General features: G+C 38.0%; 1 protein-coding gene across 1 annotated transcript in view; it reads right to left on the reverse strand.

Annotated features, from left to right (window-relative positions):
* LOC117410364 (adenylosuccinate synthetase isozyme 2) overlaps positions 1–13,726 on the reverse strand; it is a 57,550-nt gene extending 43,824 nt beyond the window's left edge. Inside the window, exon 1 of the mRNA XM_034016801.3 lies at positions 13,188–13,726. Within this exon, the coding sequence (XP_033872692.1) occupies positions 13,188–13,385 (198 nt within the window). The 5' untranslated portion in view covers positions 13,386–13,726. The remainder of the gene's footprint in view (positions 1–13,187) is intronic.
* Between the last annotated feature and the right edge of the window lie 1,089 nt (positions 13,727–14,815).

Here is a 14,815-nt window from a genome sequence, read left to right on the forward strand (position 1 = left end):
CTTTACTTGCAAAGTTTGTGTGTGTTTTTTTCATTATTAATGAATTCGTTGAAGAACTCCTTTGTCGTGTGAGTGCATTACTCTAGGCCTCCACATCGGCACTTGTTAATAAAAGCAAAAGCAGATATTATTATTTTTATTACTACAAAAATTGAATCCCGGGATTAAAATATAAATAAAATCTGTAAATCCTGGGATTGGGAAACGTGTCCAGAATTGGATTCCCTACTCCAGACCTATTAAGTTTGTTCATATCATACAGCAAGTGTCCATCAACAAGCTTTAATTGTCTTACAGCGAATTAACACGAACAGACTACTGTACTAACCACTTTAACTTGTCAGCATTTTTGCATTTTTGACTGCCTGATATATTTTTTTTTCAACAAATTAGCTTTTGGAAATATTCACTTCAAAACAATGTGCTTATTCTGGCTAGATTCGATACCGCACAAGACACGTATATGATTGTACATTGTCTCTGCTCAAGTGTTCAACGATAACATTCGAGTTCAATTTTAAAAAAAAAGATCTGTTTTCTCCTTACACTTCTGCATTTTTTGGAAGAAATGCATGACGTTTGCTGAGAATTTGAATTAGTTTTAAATTGGAACCTTAGTTTTGTTATTCAGAACCTGTTTTTTGGACTCTTCATTTGGACTCGTTTCGGCATACTTATTGGAATAATTTTACATAGCATTTTTAGTTGGTGCATTTGCACCGTCGTTAACTAATAACATTTTATTTTGTTGGTTTTTAACAGCAGTTTTCCATTTACAGTACTTAATCTAGAAATTAGAAAAGACCATTATTTTTTCCTGTTTTCATAGATATATTATGACTAGGGGTCTACTTAAATCGGAGAATTTACATATTTATCCCGGGTAGGTTATGTAATAATTTGGATTTCGCAACCTGTTTAAACATTAAATAAACCTAAGTAGATCATATTTCAGAGCACTATAAAAGCCTAAAGATAGTGGTACTTGCTTCCTTACTAAAACAGAGTGCAAGCATGCAACATCCCCCAGCAGTTGCTGCCGTCAGTCTCTGGTGTGAAGACTTGCCCATAAATTGTACTGATTCAAAATAAAGAAAACGTGTCTATTCGGGTCTAAAATTCTAAATGCGTTTAAATTACGCAGCAGGTTGTTTGAGGCGAGGTGGCTGTGCTGGATCGTACCTGTAGTACTGATTTAACTTGGATACAACCGACAGGAATACTTTTTGTCTGCGCTGACTTTTCTGAAAGCTGTTGTTTCTTTTACATTCTGTTCCGCGTAATCGCAAGTTAGGCAAACCCCTAATTATGACTATCTCAGATCGGGGTACGTGGTAGACTAGATTTGGAAAGGGGTATGGGGCCTAAAAAGTTTGAAAACCACTGGTCTAAAGGGTTGTGCTGCATTGTTTGGAAATCGGATAAGAACAAAAATATGAAGCCACACCTTTCTAGCAGACATTGGCTAACTTGATAACTGAATATATGAATACTGTACTTGTTTAGGGGAAGATGGATGCAGATTTACCTCATAGCCACCTAAAAACCTGTACTAAAACTAGTCAGTTTCTTTGTTGACATTGTAAGGAATACTTTACATGTACAACAGCACAATACCAGATCCACGCCTTTTTTCTGGTCTACCATGGTTGCCATAATGATAGCATGCTTTAATGTTCCTCCACCACATAGTAACAGAATAACACACACACCACTGTGGGAATATGCATGATAGGTTTCCTTATGATTTTTAAATTAATTATGGCAATTCATAAAAAAAGTTATAAAAATCTGCATAAAAAAAGTTAACGTTAACGGTGTGAAATTCCTTGTGTTTTCCCATTTAACTGCTTCAGCAAAACCGCAGCACGCACACACTACCCAGAAATATCTGTGTCCAGTAATGCATTCTTCAGTTGAATTCTTACTTTTCTGAAACTGAGAATTTAATTTGAACGCCATGTAGCAGGGTTTTTTTTTTAGTAGTTTAGTAGTCGCCAATTGATTTCTACCCCGTTTTTCTCCCAATTTGAAATAGCCAATTATTTTAGGCTCAGCTCACCGCTACCACCCCCGCGCTGACTCAGGAGCGGCAAAGACGAACACACGCTGTCCTCCGAAGCGAGTACCGTCAGCCGACTACTTCTTTTCACTCTGCAGGCCCACCATACAGCCACCTCAGAGCTACAGCATCAGAGGACAACGCAGCTCTGGACAGCTTACAGGCAAGCCCGCCGGTGCCCGGACAGTCCACAGGGGTCGCTGGTGCAAGGTGAGCCGAGGACACCCTGGCCGACCTAATCCCTCCCCACCAGGGCGATGCTCGGCCAATTGTGCATGGCCTCTTGGGAGCGCTCGTCCACGGTCGGCAGTGGAATTGCCTGGACTCGAACCGGCAACCTCCAGGCTATAGGGCGCAATATCCTGCACGCTCCAAGCGAAGCGCCTTTGCCAGATGCGCCACTCTGGAGCCCCCTAGCACGGTTTTTTAATTGACATTTATTCAATAACTACAGGGTACAAAAGTGTACGAGGAGATCTTCTGAGTGGACAAAATCCGAGAAAGAATCAAGCTGTTTTTACTAGTGAGGGAGATTGTAAACTTGGTGTCCTCTGGTTATAACCATTATATGATGAGTGTTTTTATTTTTTTTATTTTTTTTCTGGTTTGGGTGGGGAATATCATATTTATCTTATATGTAAAGAATCATTTTATATAATTTTCTATTTCAGTAAATCACACTCTGGTGACCTTTTAAAAACACCAGCATGTACTGTAAGCATGAAATTGTAGAAATGCACGTTTACTGTCCCTAGTGGATGTAAGAAAGTACCAGATTTGCTGGTAAAACATTCACATGGTATTTACTAAAGGGAATACATTTTAGTGCATGCATTAAAATTTATTAGTGCGTATGGAAACCAGGCTTTAACAACCGATAGCCGCTCTATTTAAACCTCTTTTTTTCTGGGCTGAAAACTAGTGATGTGCAGTTCGATTCTTTTTATTCACTCCATTAGTTTGATTCATTCAGTTTAGTGAATCAATTCAACAGATTTGCTCATTTGATTCACTAACATGAAATAAATACATCTTACTGACACATTAAATGGTATACAGTTAAAATAAAATAGAAAATACTGTAAAGTTTCCAATAATTGCTGGGTCTCAAATAATTGCTGGTCACCAATAGACACCAGGTCTACTGGGAAGTATAGTAAACGCCTGGTTATGAATATAATGTGCGTCATACTGGATGTTCTCGCTAGTACACCCAAATGGCTGTACAGTGAGCTTACCAATTAGATTTTCAATGGCGCTGAAAAGATGTTACAATTTAAAATTAAAACTTGAAGCGTTAAGGTTTGCAGAACAAAATGCAGGTGAAACTGCAGCACGTCATTATGGCATCGACCCCAGGCGTGTAAAAGAATGAAAGCCAAAAACAAATGCTGGAAAATGCATCAGAAACTCAGCAAAAAAAGAAGAGACTGGATGGCAGGGGAAGAACAAAAGTAAGTGAAATGCTGGAAGCACAGGTTTCTGAATGGATAATGACACTGTGTTCGAAAAATATGTGAAACAAAGCCAAATAGCTATTTCTTTATTTAGAGGATAGCACTGCAGATGACTTTAAACGTAATGGGTTTTCTGTGTAACGCTGCACCACCCTGGCTCAAAAAGATGCAGACAAGATATTAAAAAACAGATATTACACATTTTGTGAAAAAGAATTTTACACAAATGACATCCCCCCCTCCCCTACTTGTACCTCCCCTGACTCAGAGGGCACCACTGGCTGGATACTCACGTGTATAACACAACTTCCTGCCCTGCTAAAGCTCACAGGGAATTATATTAAAATTTCCCACACAGAGGACAGGTTTACAGGACATCAAAGTGGGCTTTCACCAGGTTGCTGGCTTCCCCAGTGTGATGGGTGCTACTGATTGTACTCACATAGCACTGTCACCCTGATCCATGAAGCCTGATCTGCAGGTGGCAATGCCGACAAGGAAGAGAATTGAGTCTCAATCAATCAATATTTCTCGAGTAAGCAGAACAAAAAGAAATATGCCATTACACAATGGCTTATATGCATTAAAAAGGACAAAGGATTTTATTATTATTTTTTTAAATATAAACAGACTAGGAGTACGTGTTAATTAAAAGGTTAGAAGGGCACTTTCACTTTACGTTGCCTCTGCCTGTCCCCTGCCGAGTGCTGTGTCCGTTGATCGCTCATTTTCACTCAATGTAAGCCACCTTTACCTTTCACAATAAGCTACTGACCAAAAGATACACCTGGACTGCTGTGGCTTTTTTATATGAAGGTGGTCACGTGTAGTCTTGGACATTATCTTGCGCAATTAATTATTGCTCGCAGTAAATTTAGTGCGCTATGGCATATAAATGAGCCAAATAGTGTGCACATAAATGAATGTGTTCTCTTTTAGTAAACAAGGCAGTACATTTTGATTTATCACACAAGGTAGGCTCACTACTTTAAGTGCACGCAAATGCTAAACTTAGTGCCCTTTAGTAAATGAGATTCCAAAGAGTGTGCAACAGGCAAAGGGGTAGCTCTTGGCAGTTGGTCCTCTGTTATCACAAGCATTCAACTGGAGTAATTCTAATTCCGAGCAACACTTCATCCATAACAATCTAATCCTCTTGACTAAACCGATGATCTTTCTCTAGGCAAACATTCCAGAGTATGTTGAAAACAAATGCTGCGATATGGACAACACAGCAAAGATAAAGTAACATGTTTCATGTAAACACTACAGACGGGTTCTACACACTAACAGGACACAAATATTGATAGTCATGTGACTGTTGAAAGCCTACTCATACAAGCCTACATACAAAAAAGGTAGAAAATATACAAGTTGTATAACAAGATCCTGTAAGAAATATTGTGATCCTCGCATGTTTTGCACTTTTGAATGCTATATTTACAGAGATACTGCAAAGAATGTAACTAGGGAAAACCTAATTTACAGAAGTCTTTAGGCAGGAGAGTACAAAAATGCTAGCAACTACCTAACAAAACACACACCAAGTGTTTACGGGGTTAAAAGTCTGACGCAAACATCTTTGCAGCATGCTTTAGCCAACATGTGACATGTGTAAACCAGGCTATCGGGTTCTTCCAAGGTCTATGAGGCTCAACAAGAAAATGTACACCATAAAACGAGTTCTGTACTTAATTAGTGCACAGGTTCAGGTTACACTTAAAACTAATCTTAGATCTACTGCTTGACTGAGGGGTGGGGTGGGGTAGAGGCTATTTCACCCACTGAAACAGCCTACCTTTACAGTACAGTACACAGCATGAAACCAGATGTTTTACCAGTGTGACAAATGAGACTCCCATTGCATAGCAGTATGGGATGTTCAAGCATTGATTTAACATTAGCTAAATTATGCTATGTTTTCATCTGCGCCATGAAACTACTCTTTAAAACTGTATCTCATTGGAACACTGACTTCCAGAGATTTTTTTACTAGAATATACTTAGTTATCCGTGCAATATGCACAGCACTCAGTTGGTGTCCTGCCATTATGACGTATACAGTACCTACCATTATGATGTATACAGTATACTGCCACTTGTATAGCAAACTAATCCAGTCATTCGAGGGACTTCACACAAAATGGTGTTTTATTTAAAATAAAAAATAAAGGTAAGTAATGTTATAAACAATTTATTTATTTATATATGCGCTTTGCTTGTTTTTTTCTCACAATTTACAGTACAAGCACGGCTGTTTCTTATGTGATGAGATCAAATGTGATTGTAACGGGGGGAAGGGGGATCTGTGCTGACTATCTGGCGCATGCTTGGTTCTGCAGGAAGGGGGCAGCAGCCTCGTAAGATCTGCCTGTCTATCATGGCAATGCCACGGAGAGGTTGGGAGGAAAGTGTGTTGGCTTTCCCTCTCTCTGAGTGGTTGAGAGGCGGGCCTTGGGGGGTTGCTCGGCCCATAAGTACTGCGCTTGGTTATGCATTCGGCTGGCCGTGATTGGCAATAGACAGAGACACTGGCTGAAAAGGCCAGTGCAAACATAGACCAGGCAGGAACGCCAGTGGTTCGAGCGAGTGACCAAAATAGGCAAGCATGGCTGAGGAAGACAGCCAGCCTAGAGAAAGAAATTAATACAGAAAATAAATTGATATGAATAGAAGAGGAACCTTGGCCACCCCAGTGTACAATGCATAACAGCATAGGACAGAGACACAAGCTGACCGGCATAGCGGCACTGGGTGCACTGCTTAAGCAGCACTTTTGTTTTGTAGTTTTATTACTGTGTTTTGTTTTCCCTTTTTCGTTTCGCCTTTGGTATTCATTATTATTTTTTGAGCACCTGTGAGTGCGCCTGCAAGTACCTGTATTGGTATAACTGTGGACCTGACTACCGTTGTCAGTATTCAGGCCACAGAGAACAGCGCCCTCTGCGGGCTAAAAAAGAAAATAAAGCCAAAAGAATATAATAAAACTGGGCACCAGTGCAGTGTTGCAAATAAGACTTCTGTCTCCCATGTGTGTCAGTGAATTGCCCACCACCCTTCCACAGTGATCCACGATATTTATTTTATTCTGAGTAAAATTAAATTGTCCTGAACTGTCGCCGTATAGTCTATAAAACAATAAATAAAATAATACATTCTAATTATATTTGTACTGATACAGTTCTTAATTTGTTACAAATTAAGAAGAAAAAAAAAAACAGTTCTCCCTATTTTACAATTAACCCCGGTCAATTGCATACGCGTGTCAATCATATGCAAGGACCCCCATATTAAATCAGTCCTGTGGAAAGAAGTTCACCATTTTCTTCAGCTGGATTTGCTGAATGCAAATGTGGGCATTTGTGTGATTTGTCATTTTATTGGATGTTGAGCTTCAGAACAAAGTCACGCCCCAGGGGAAGGGCGTGGTACAGTATGCAGAGCATTGTGGTGATTGAAGTCCTGCACTGATGACAACCTCATAATCAAAAGGAATAGAAAAAAAAAAAAAAAAAAAAAAACATGCACAGTAAAAAAAATAGCCAAACCTCCAAAGACAATATTTATCATCTAGATGTTTTAAAAACAAGCCAAATCTGACAGCCTTAGTCAGCAACATTACTTTCATATATGATTTGCTAGCTAAATAAATAAATAAATAAATAAAATAAAATAAATAAAAATAAACTTGAATGACAGCATATATTAAATAGACCAATCAAAAGCAGAAGTTGTGGAGCTTATTGTGGTGACATAAGTTTCTTGTTGTTTTAGCCGTTTAAAAGGGACAGCAGTCTGTCGCAAATTCACACCACCGGCACAGAGCTGCTGGAATATAAGTATGTGAAATTTACCCGATCCCTGCAATTGTGCCAGACTACTTGGCACCTAGAATGCCAAATACTGCTACTGCAGGACACACTATTTGGCACCTAAGGGTGCAAATCCTGCCAGGAGACACTATTTGGCACACCTGTACTTTTATTCTACATGTTTTACAAACAGTTCACAAATCATGTTCGCTTTTGTGTACAAGGTACCGGAACTGAAGAACAGCATCATGTAAGTAGAAGACTTTTTTTAATGAGTTATTATATAAGCAATTGGCAATACCCATGACCCCCTGAAGGATTCCAGACCACATATGGAATTCTGAGCAAACCGTATTGAATACTAAAAACTAACACTGCATTAAACCACAAAAACACACATACAAACACAAAAAACAAAACTTTAAATGTGTTTTTTTTTGTTACATATTCATTTTCTAATAGAAATAGCACCCCCATAGGAGGGCTTCGGGGCTCGAGTCAATACCAGTCGGTACAGCCCTCTTCTTCCAGGTATTGCTCAAGGATAGTAAAAAGAAGGTTAGGACAATCAATCCCGTTGTTCAATCGTGCTATCCCATGATTCAATGCGTGTATCACTACCGGATCCATTATTGAAGCCCACTCAGGTGGCGGGTAATACAAAGATTGGACAAACAGCAGAAGAAACTGACTTTTCTAAGATTGCTAATTTTTTAAGAGAATTTAAGAACCAATCTATGATTATGTGACAGTTTAAATTGATTTGTAATTCTGTCATGTTATGTATATGTAGAAACCCGTGAAATTATTTTTATTGATAATTTTTCGTTTTATTTCACAAATTTAGTTTTACTACAGATACACATTAATAAAAGTCAAATGTATATCAATAATAGTATAGTATATCATGTTTTAACTACATATTTTTTATTAACCATTATCCGCTTTTTTTTTTTTTGACAGAGACTTTGCACAGAAATTTAGTTACCATAATTTCTCATTAGTGGCAGTAATGGTAACATACAGTCCCCCACACTTTAATTAACTGCCTATTTATAGTAAATACTGCCCATGCCCTCTATAAAAATACATTAAGGTAAAATAAAAATATATATTTGCCCTACTATTGTGGGGCTGTCATAACAATTGCACATACAACAATCCTACCTATTAAAAAACAAAAAAACAACAGGAATTGTATTTCAATCCCATTGCACTGAAGCAGTACGCTTGGGGTTTCTCGGTATTTAAAAACTAAGCAAAGCAGTTTCATTCATTCAAATCCATTCAAAACCAAAACAGCATTTGCTCCACTTGAAATAAAACAAAGAATAACATACTAATACAAAATACAAGCAAATAAGCCATCTTTTCCCCATAAGGAATAAACAGCTAACGATTAACGACAGCATCGATGGACTCCCATTCCACCTGACAGTTGCAAAATCATTATTTTGTCATCGTCAGCGTCATACATCCCCTCATGCTCAAATTCTTTGCAGCGATGTTTAATTATTATGTGAGGTTTAGGCATTTCAGAAAAAAAAAAACAACTTATAAATATACATACATTTACTGTTAATCACGTTGATATGTGCAAATTGTACTCAGTATAACAGATTAAAATACAAAACATGACTTAAATCAATTGAAATCCACTAATAGTAATAATGTTCAGTTTAAGGTTTATGCACATAAGTAGTATTAAAAATCTATTTGTTGTATGGTTAAAATGCTGATATATTATTGTGGCAAAGTGGTTAACAGTGTGCAGGAATGCAGCAGTGATCAATGAAGACAGACAGACAGACAACAGTAATCCAGGTGCAATGTTATTTATTTTTATAATCCAAAATCTGATGACAAAACGGCAGTAATGGCGTGTATTGCAGTTTTAATCCATGGGTTGGTCCCGAAATAAAGAGTCCTGATCTTATACACCCACACGTAACACAAAACACAAACCACAGTGAGTGCTAAAGTGCTTGTGTGCAAATACAGTTATTTGTGAAACAAAGTGTAGTGTAGTCCGGGTTTGTGCTGGCCTCTGGCGACAGCTCCGGATCGTGTTAGCAATCTAATAACAACAAACAGTATATTTAATAATGACAAAACACTCACGATAACAACACACGTCTTTCCTTCCGGATCAGCTTACCCATAACAAGGAACAGATCACTTCGCTACGCACCCTTTTGTACCGTCAATCATGACCCCTTGGTTAACTAGAGCAACCGCTGCTCCAATCCGCGGCTGCCACATCATTTCCCTTCCAGGTCGATGATTTAGTGTATCGTAGCTCCGCACCCTTTCTAGATTACTGACTTCCTTCTAACCCTGGGAATGAACTGTCTGCTGGCCATTTCGTTAAAAACAGTACTTAACTCGACAGTACTTGCACACTTAAGTTGTACCTTCTTTCCTTTGCTGTCTTCCACAACGAAATCCCTATGGTCACGGCTACATTCTTCTGGGGTTTTTGTGTGTAGGCATTTTTGTACATTTCGCCACAACTCTGTTTTAAATCCTCCGTGTCAACTGTAATGCAGCTTTAAATCCCGCTAACAAGCCTCCATCCTGATTGTAATCTCGTTTCAAATCTTGCGAGTCTCCAATAGAATTTTTTTTTTGTAAAATTGTACTTGTAATTGTAACTGTAATGGTAAATGAATAAAATAATTATAATTGTAATTTCAGCTAACAATTATTTTGTAATTCTAATTGACCCCAGATATAGCTGCAAGAACCCCTTTGTACAGATCCATCTCTTCAACACATTTCCTAATCTCTCTCTTTGGGATACAGTATACAAATACAACCTGGGCTGCAGACCATTGCATCAGTTGTTCAAAGACACTGATAAGGAGGCAAGATATAATAAAATCACCTTTCGGTATGCCATCAAAAGCAGGCTCAGTCCCAACCTAGTGCACCATCACTGGAACCAAGCCCTTCCACAACCCATAGGACACCCTCATTGCAATTCCAGGCACCCTGTTCTGTGCAAGAGGTCACCTCTGTTCCTCTTAAGACCACACATTTATATCAGGGAAAATGTGTAAGTGTGCTGTGCCCACTGCAACACCACATCCAGAGAATACATGGACACAAGTTTGAAAGTCATAACAGTTATGAGGGAGGGGGAGGGGTGTAGAAAGTTAAAGCTAACAGCTTAAGATGAGGGATGGTAGAAAAGCAACAATTAAAAAATAAGTAAAATATCTACTTTAAAAGACCCTACTTCATAGAAAGTTGATTCTAAATGACTAACAAAAGTATTGTCCACCTTATATTTGTAGCAATGCAGACTATTGAAAAATAAGCTGGCCATGAAGCCTTATTTAGATATTAGATATTTCTTACAGCTGTGGCTTTTGGTGTGACAAATATTTAACAGGGTTTGGTCATCACTCAGCTAGGCTACTTGTGACAAAGATGGACTGTGAAAGCTAACATGACTGTTTTATGTAATATTGTTTAATGCTGTATGTATCATGGAACTACATTACAGATCTCATTATATTCATTTTTCTATTCTGAACCGTCGTTGTAAATTGGACAATATTTTCAGAGGAGTAAGTTCAGGAAACAGCTTTTAATTGTACCTTCTAAATGAAGCTTGTTTAAAATACTGTGGTGTGTCTGGGAATCAGTTTTTAAAAAGCTACCACAGTTTAAAGCTGGTAATTTTTTTGTTTGTTTGTTTTTTTCTTGCTGCACTTTGTGTTAAGCATTTCATTAAATAATTCTACCCAATTTTTAAAATTTTATTTATTTATTTATTTTTTTAAATCACCTGAAAATCAGAACCCCTAGTTATAAGCCATAAGGGTAGTCTGTGCCCCAAGGTTCACATCTCTCCGTTTCAAAGAAGAATTTTTTTAATTTCATGCAGCCTTTGGTCCCTTTTCTTTCTTACTTCAATAATCCACCTCTGCCTTAGCATTGTTGTAATGTGTTTTATTTTTATTTGTTCTTTTTTCTTTTCTCTCTTTCTATATTTTAAGTTTTTAAATTAGTTAATTTTGTTTATTAGTAGTATTATATAATAACATATCTCTCTATTTTCATTATTATTTTTGTCTGATTTAATAGCATTCTGGTGGGTCGGGGGATGGGTGGGTGATATGATGGGTGACTATCAAAAAATGTTTTGTTCAATGTGATTGTTGACTGGATCTTGCCCATGTTAAAATCCAATAAAAAAACATTGAAACCAAATCTTATTTTTGGCCTCCGTAATTAAATCTTAATTACGGTCTTGTTATATTTCTTGTTTGTTGTTGTTTTGGTTTTACTCTGTTAACATTTTACATTCCTGTTGTCTTTGTTCAGTCACTTATTTATTTGTGTTAATGTGTGTAATAAAGTTTTTCCTTTAATAAGTTTCACAGGCCACCACGAGAGCAAGGTCATAAAGGAAAAAGGAAGTGTCCTGAGGGCATCAGATGATTCGAGGGCATGTGACATTTACTCCCACCTTTCACTTCCAGAGCTCGGCAATGAAATCAAGCCACCCTGTCCCTAACCCAACCCTGAAACCTAACCTCAAACCCAATACCCAACCATTAAGAACCATCTGATGCCCTCAGAGCCTGTGTGCTGCGGCACCGCGCCCCTATCTTAGCTCCGCCCATCTATGACATAGTGATTTTTTTTTTTTTTTTTAATTTGTGTTACTTGTGTACTAAGAAGGCTACGTTAAAAAAAAAGACGCGCTAAAATCATTTCGCTTAAATTTAAAATAATATTTGATTATTTTCGCATTGTACAGTAGCCTAATGTGTGCAATACAACAGCATGATTTATGTGTCACCGGTATCCATAGGTTTGCCTAAAGTAAAAAGAAAGTGCTACAGAAAACACATTGTTATTTCAGCGAAATGATGTATACATTTATACGAAGCACTATAAAATGTGTGTGTGATTTATTATTATTATTATTATTATTAAACCGGACCACTCGTTTCAACTTCCAGAGGTTTTAACCAGGGACTACTTGGGCCCACAAAAATATACAAAGTGCACGATTTCAAACTTTTAAATAAACATGATGTGGGTAGACTCATTTACAGAAGTTATAAAAAACATAAATGTGACAACTGTTCCTATATTACAGAAAGGTATTTCGTTCGCTTTATCGGTAGAACGGGAATAACGTTACGTCATAACGTTAGCTCCAAAACACATAAGCCTTAAATAAAAAAATTAAAAAAAAAACATGCTAAATGTTAAACCAATGGTAGGAAATTTAACTCAGCAAGCAATTTCTAGCAGTTAAACAGCTTATGAATGTTTTTTTTTCTTCTGTTATTGTTAATTCGTATTTGTATTATGTATACACATTCATTTTCCGTTTAATTAAACGACACAGACACTACCATTTATTTTTCCACTTCGTTTCTCATCTGTGTGTCATGCTTAGACTCGGTATGCAAAACTACTAGTGTTGTGACAAAACCGTTGCTTGGAAATCATTACAACAATGACACTGCACCAAATAAAACAAGCAAGTCATCTAGCAAACTGTACAAAATGAATTTTACTGACCTAGTCACTGAAACCAACGTGGCATTAACAATGCGATAATTACACAAGCTTGCTAAACCGTTTCCAAACAAGAATGGCTCAACAGCAACTCAATACAGTATTAACAACTGGTATTTTTATTCATAACAGTTATTGTACAGAAGAAATGTTACTTTAAGAAACAAAAAAATGCTGTCAAAATGTCTTCCTTGTTGTATTCATATAGCCAATGTTGTACTGATACAGATTTCAGGAGGTATTATTCCATACAGTTTAAGGCCAGGATATGTGCTTTTCTCCCTTCTCGTGTCCTGGGGTTAACCTTACCTGACATCTGCAGACGATGTCCGCGTCCTGAGCAAGCAAATCCACCACTTTCCCTTTTCCTTCATCACCCCACTGAGCGCCGAGTACCACTGTCACTTTGTTGCCGACAGCGACACACCGATTCCCAGCTGGATGATCCCCGCAGCGGTGGGATCCATTCTGTGTCCCTGCCGGCTCAACAGTCCTGCTTTCCGACATTTCTTTTGGCAGAACTCTACACTCTCACACGACCGGTGCCTGCGCGTAATCAGTTCAGTCACTCCCACCCTTATCTAAATTGAGCAGCAGTTGTCTTCACTGGCTATTTCGTTTGGGTGATATCCGTTTTACTCTCTGTGTGTATTGTCAGCCACCTCCCCTTTGTGGCAACGAGGCTGTTCTTTACCTGCTGGTGTGGTCTGTTTCTTATACTCTGGCGAGTGATTGCTTTGTGCAAACTATTTCTAAATGTGGGTGTATTTTAGGATTTAAATCGACGATGTTTCATGCATTTTAGTTGTAACCTTGAAAGCGCAGAAGATTTTTTTTCACTCCTTTTTGTTACCCCGGACGTCATTTCCATTTAACACAGAAGTGCCGTTCATCAGGTGACAGAATGCATTCTGGAACTTGTAGTCGAGCATTAAATACATGTATTACAATACAGTAATTACAAATACATAAACTTAAATGGAAAAAACGACTTACTAAAAAAATACACATTAGAATACGATGATGAGTTAAACTGCTAGATCAAGATTAGGAATGGATATACAATCTGTAGCTCCCTGTTTGCAATTAGCAAGACATCAAATGTGAATGGTTTGTGTGTATGTGTGCTCGGTTGGCAGGTGTTTCTGTATCCAAGACTGCATAAATTACTGATACTTCACAAGGATTCGTAAGAGATTGACAATTCTGAGTACACTTCCATGTAGATGGCCACCTACAACTTACTTATTCTTGACTTTTCTTGTTGCCCGACAGCCATCTCATTGCTTGTCATGGCTGTCCAACATAAATCTGTGTTCTGGTTTCTCTTTGGTTGAGGCTATAGCAAAGAAATTAGTCACCTGAATATAATGAAACTTTGCTTGTACATTATTACAATCTATTATTTAACGTACTGTGAATGCACTACCTGTATTTTCTGTCATACATGTAATTGCTGTTGAAGTCTGTAGGTAGTAATGTTTGTGTGTAATATATATATATATATATATATATATATATATATATATATATATATATAGTAACCAATGGTAGTGTGGTGCTGTTATAGCCCGGCGTTTTCGCCTCCACAGACAGAATTGGACACACTGAGTAATCAGGTGAATAATTTTATTTACAGAGGATTTAACTCAAATCAACACGCAAGCAGTGTAAGGTGTCTCTTCCAGATGAATTAGTCCCAGAACACAGGTAAGTGAAATAAGGGCTCCCTCTGGTGTAGTGAGTCGGGAACACAGGTAAGTAGAGTCCAGGGTCCCTCTGGTGGAGTGAGCTGGAAACACAGGTCAGTAGAGTAAGAGCTCCCTCTGGTGGAGTAAGCCGGGAACACAGGTAGTGGAGTACAGGCCCCCTCGGTGGGTGTGACCCAGGAAAACAGGTTAGCAGGGTACAGGGTTCCCTCTGTATTAAATCGCCTG

This window comes from Acipenser ruthenus, chromosome 6 (assembly GCF_902713425.1).
Source record: "Acipenser ruthenus chromosome 6, fAciRut3.2 maternal haplotype, whole genome shotgun sequence".
Classification (NCBI taxonomy): domain Eukaryota; kingdom Metazoa; phylum Chordata; class Actinopteri; order Acipenseriformes; family Acipenseridae; genus Acipenser; species Acipenser ruthenus.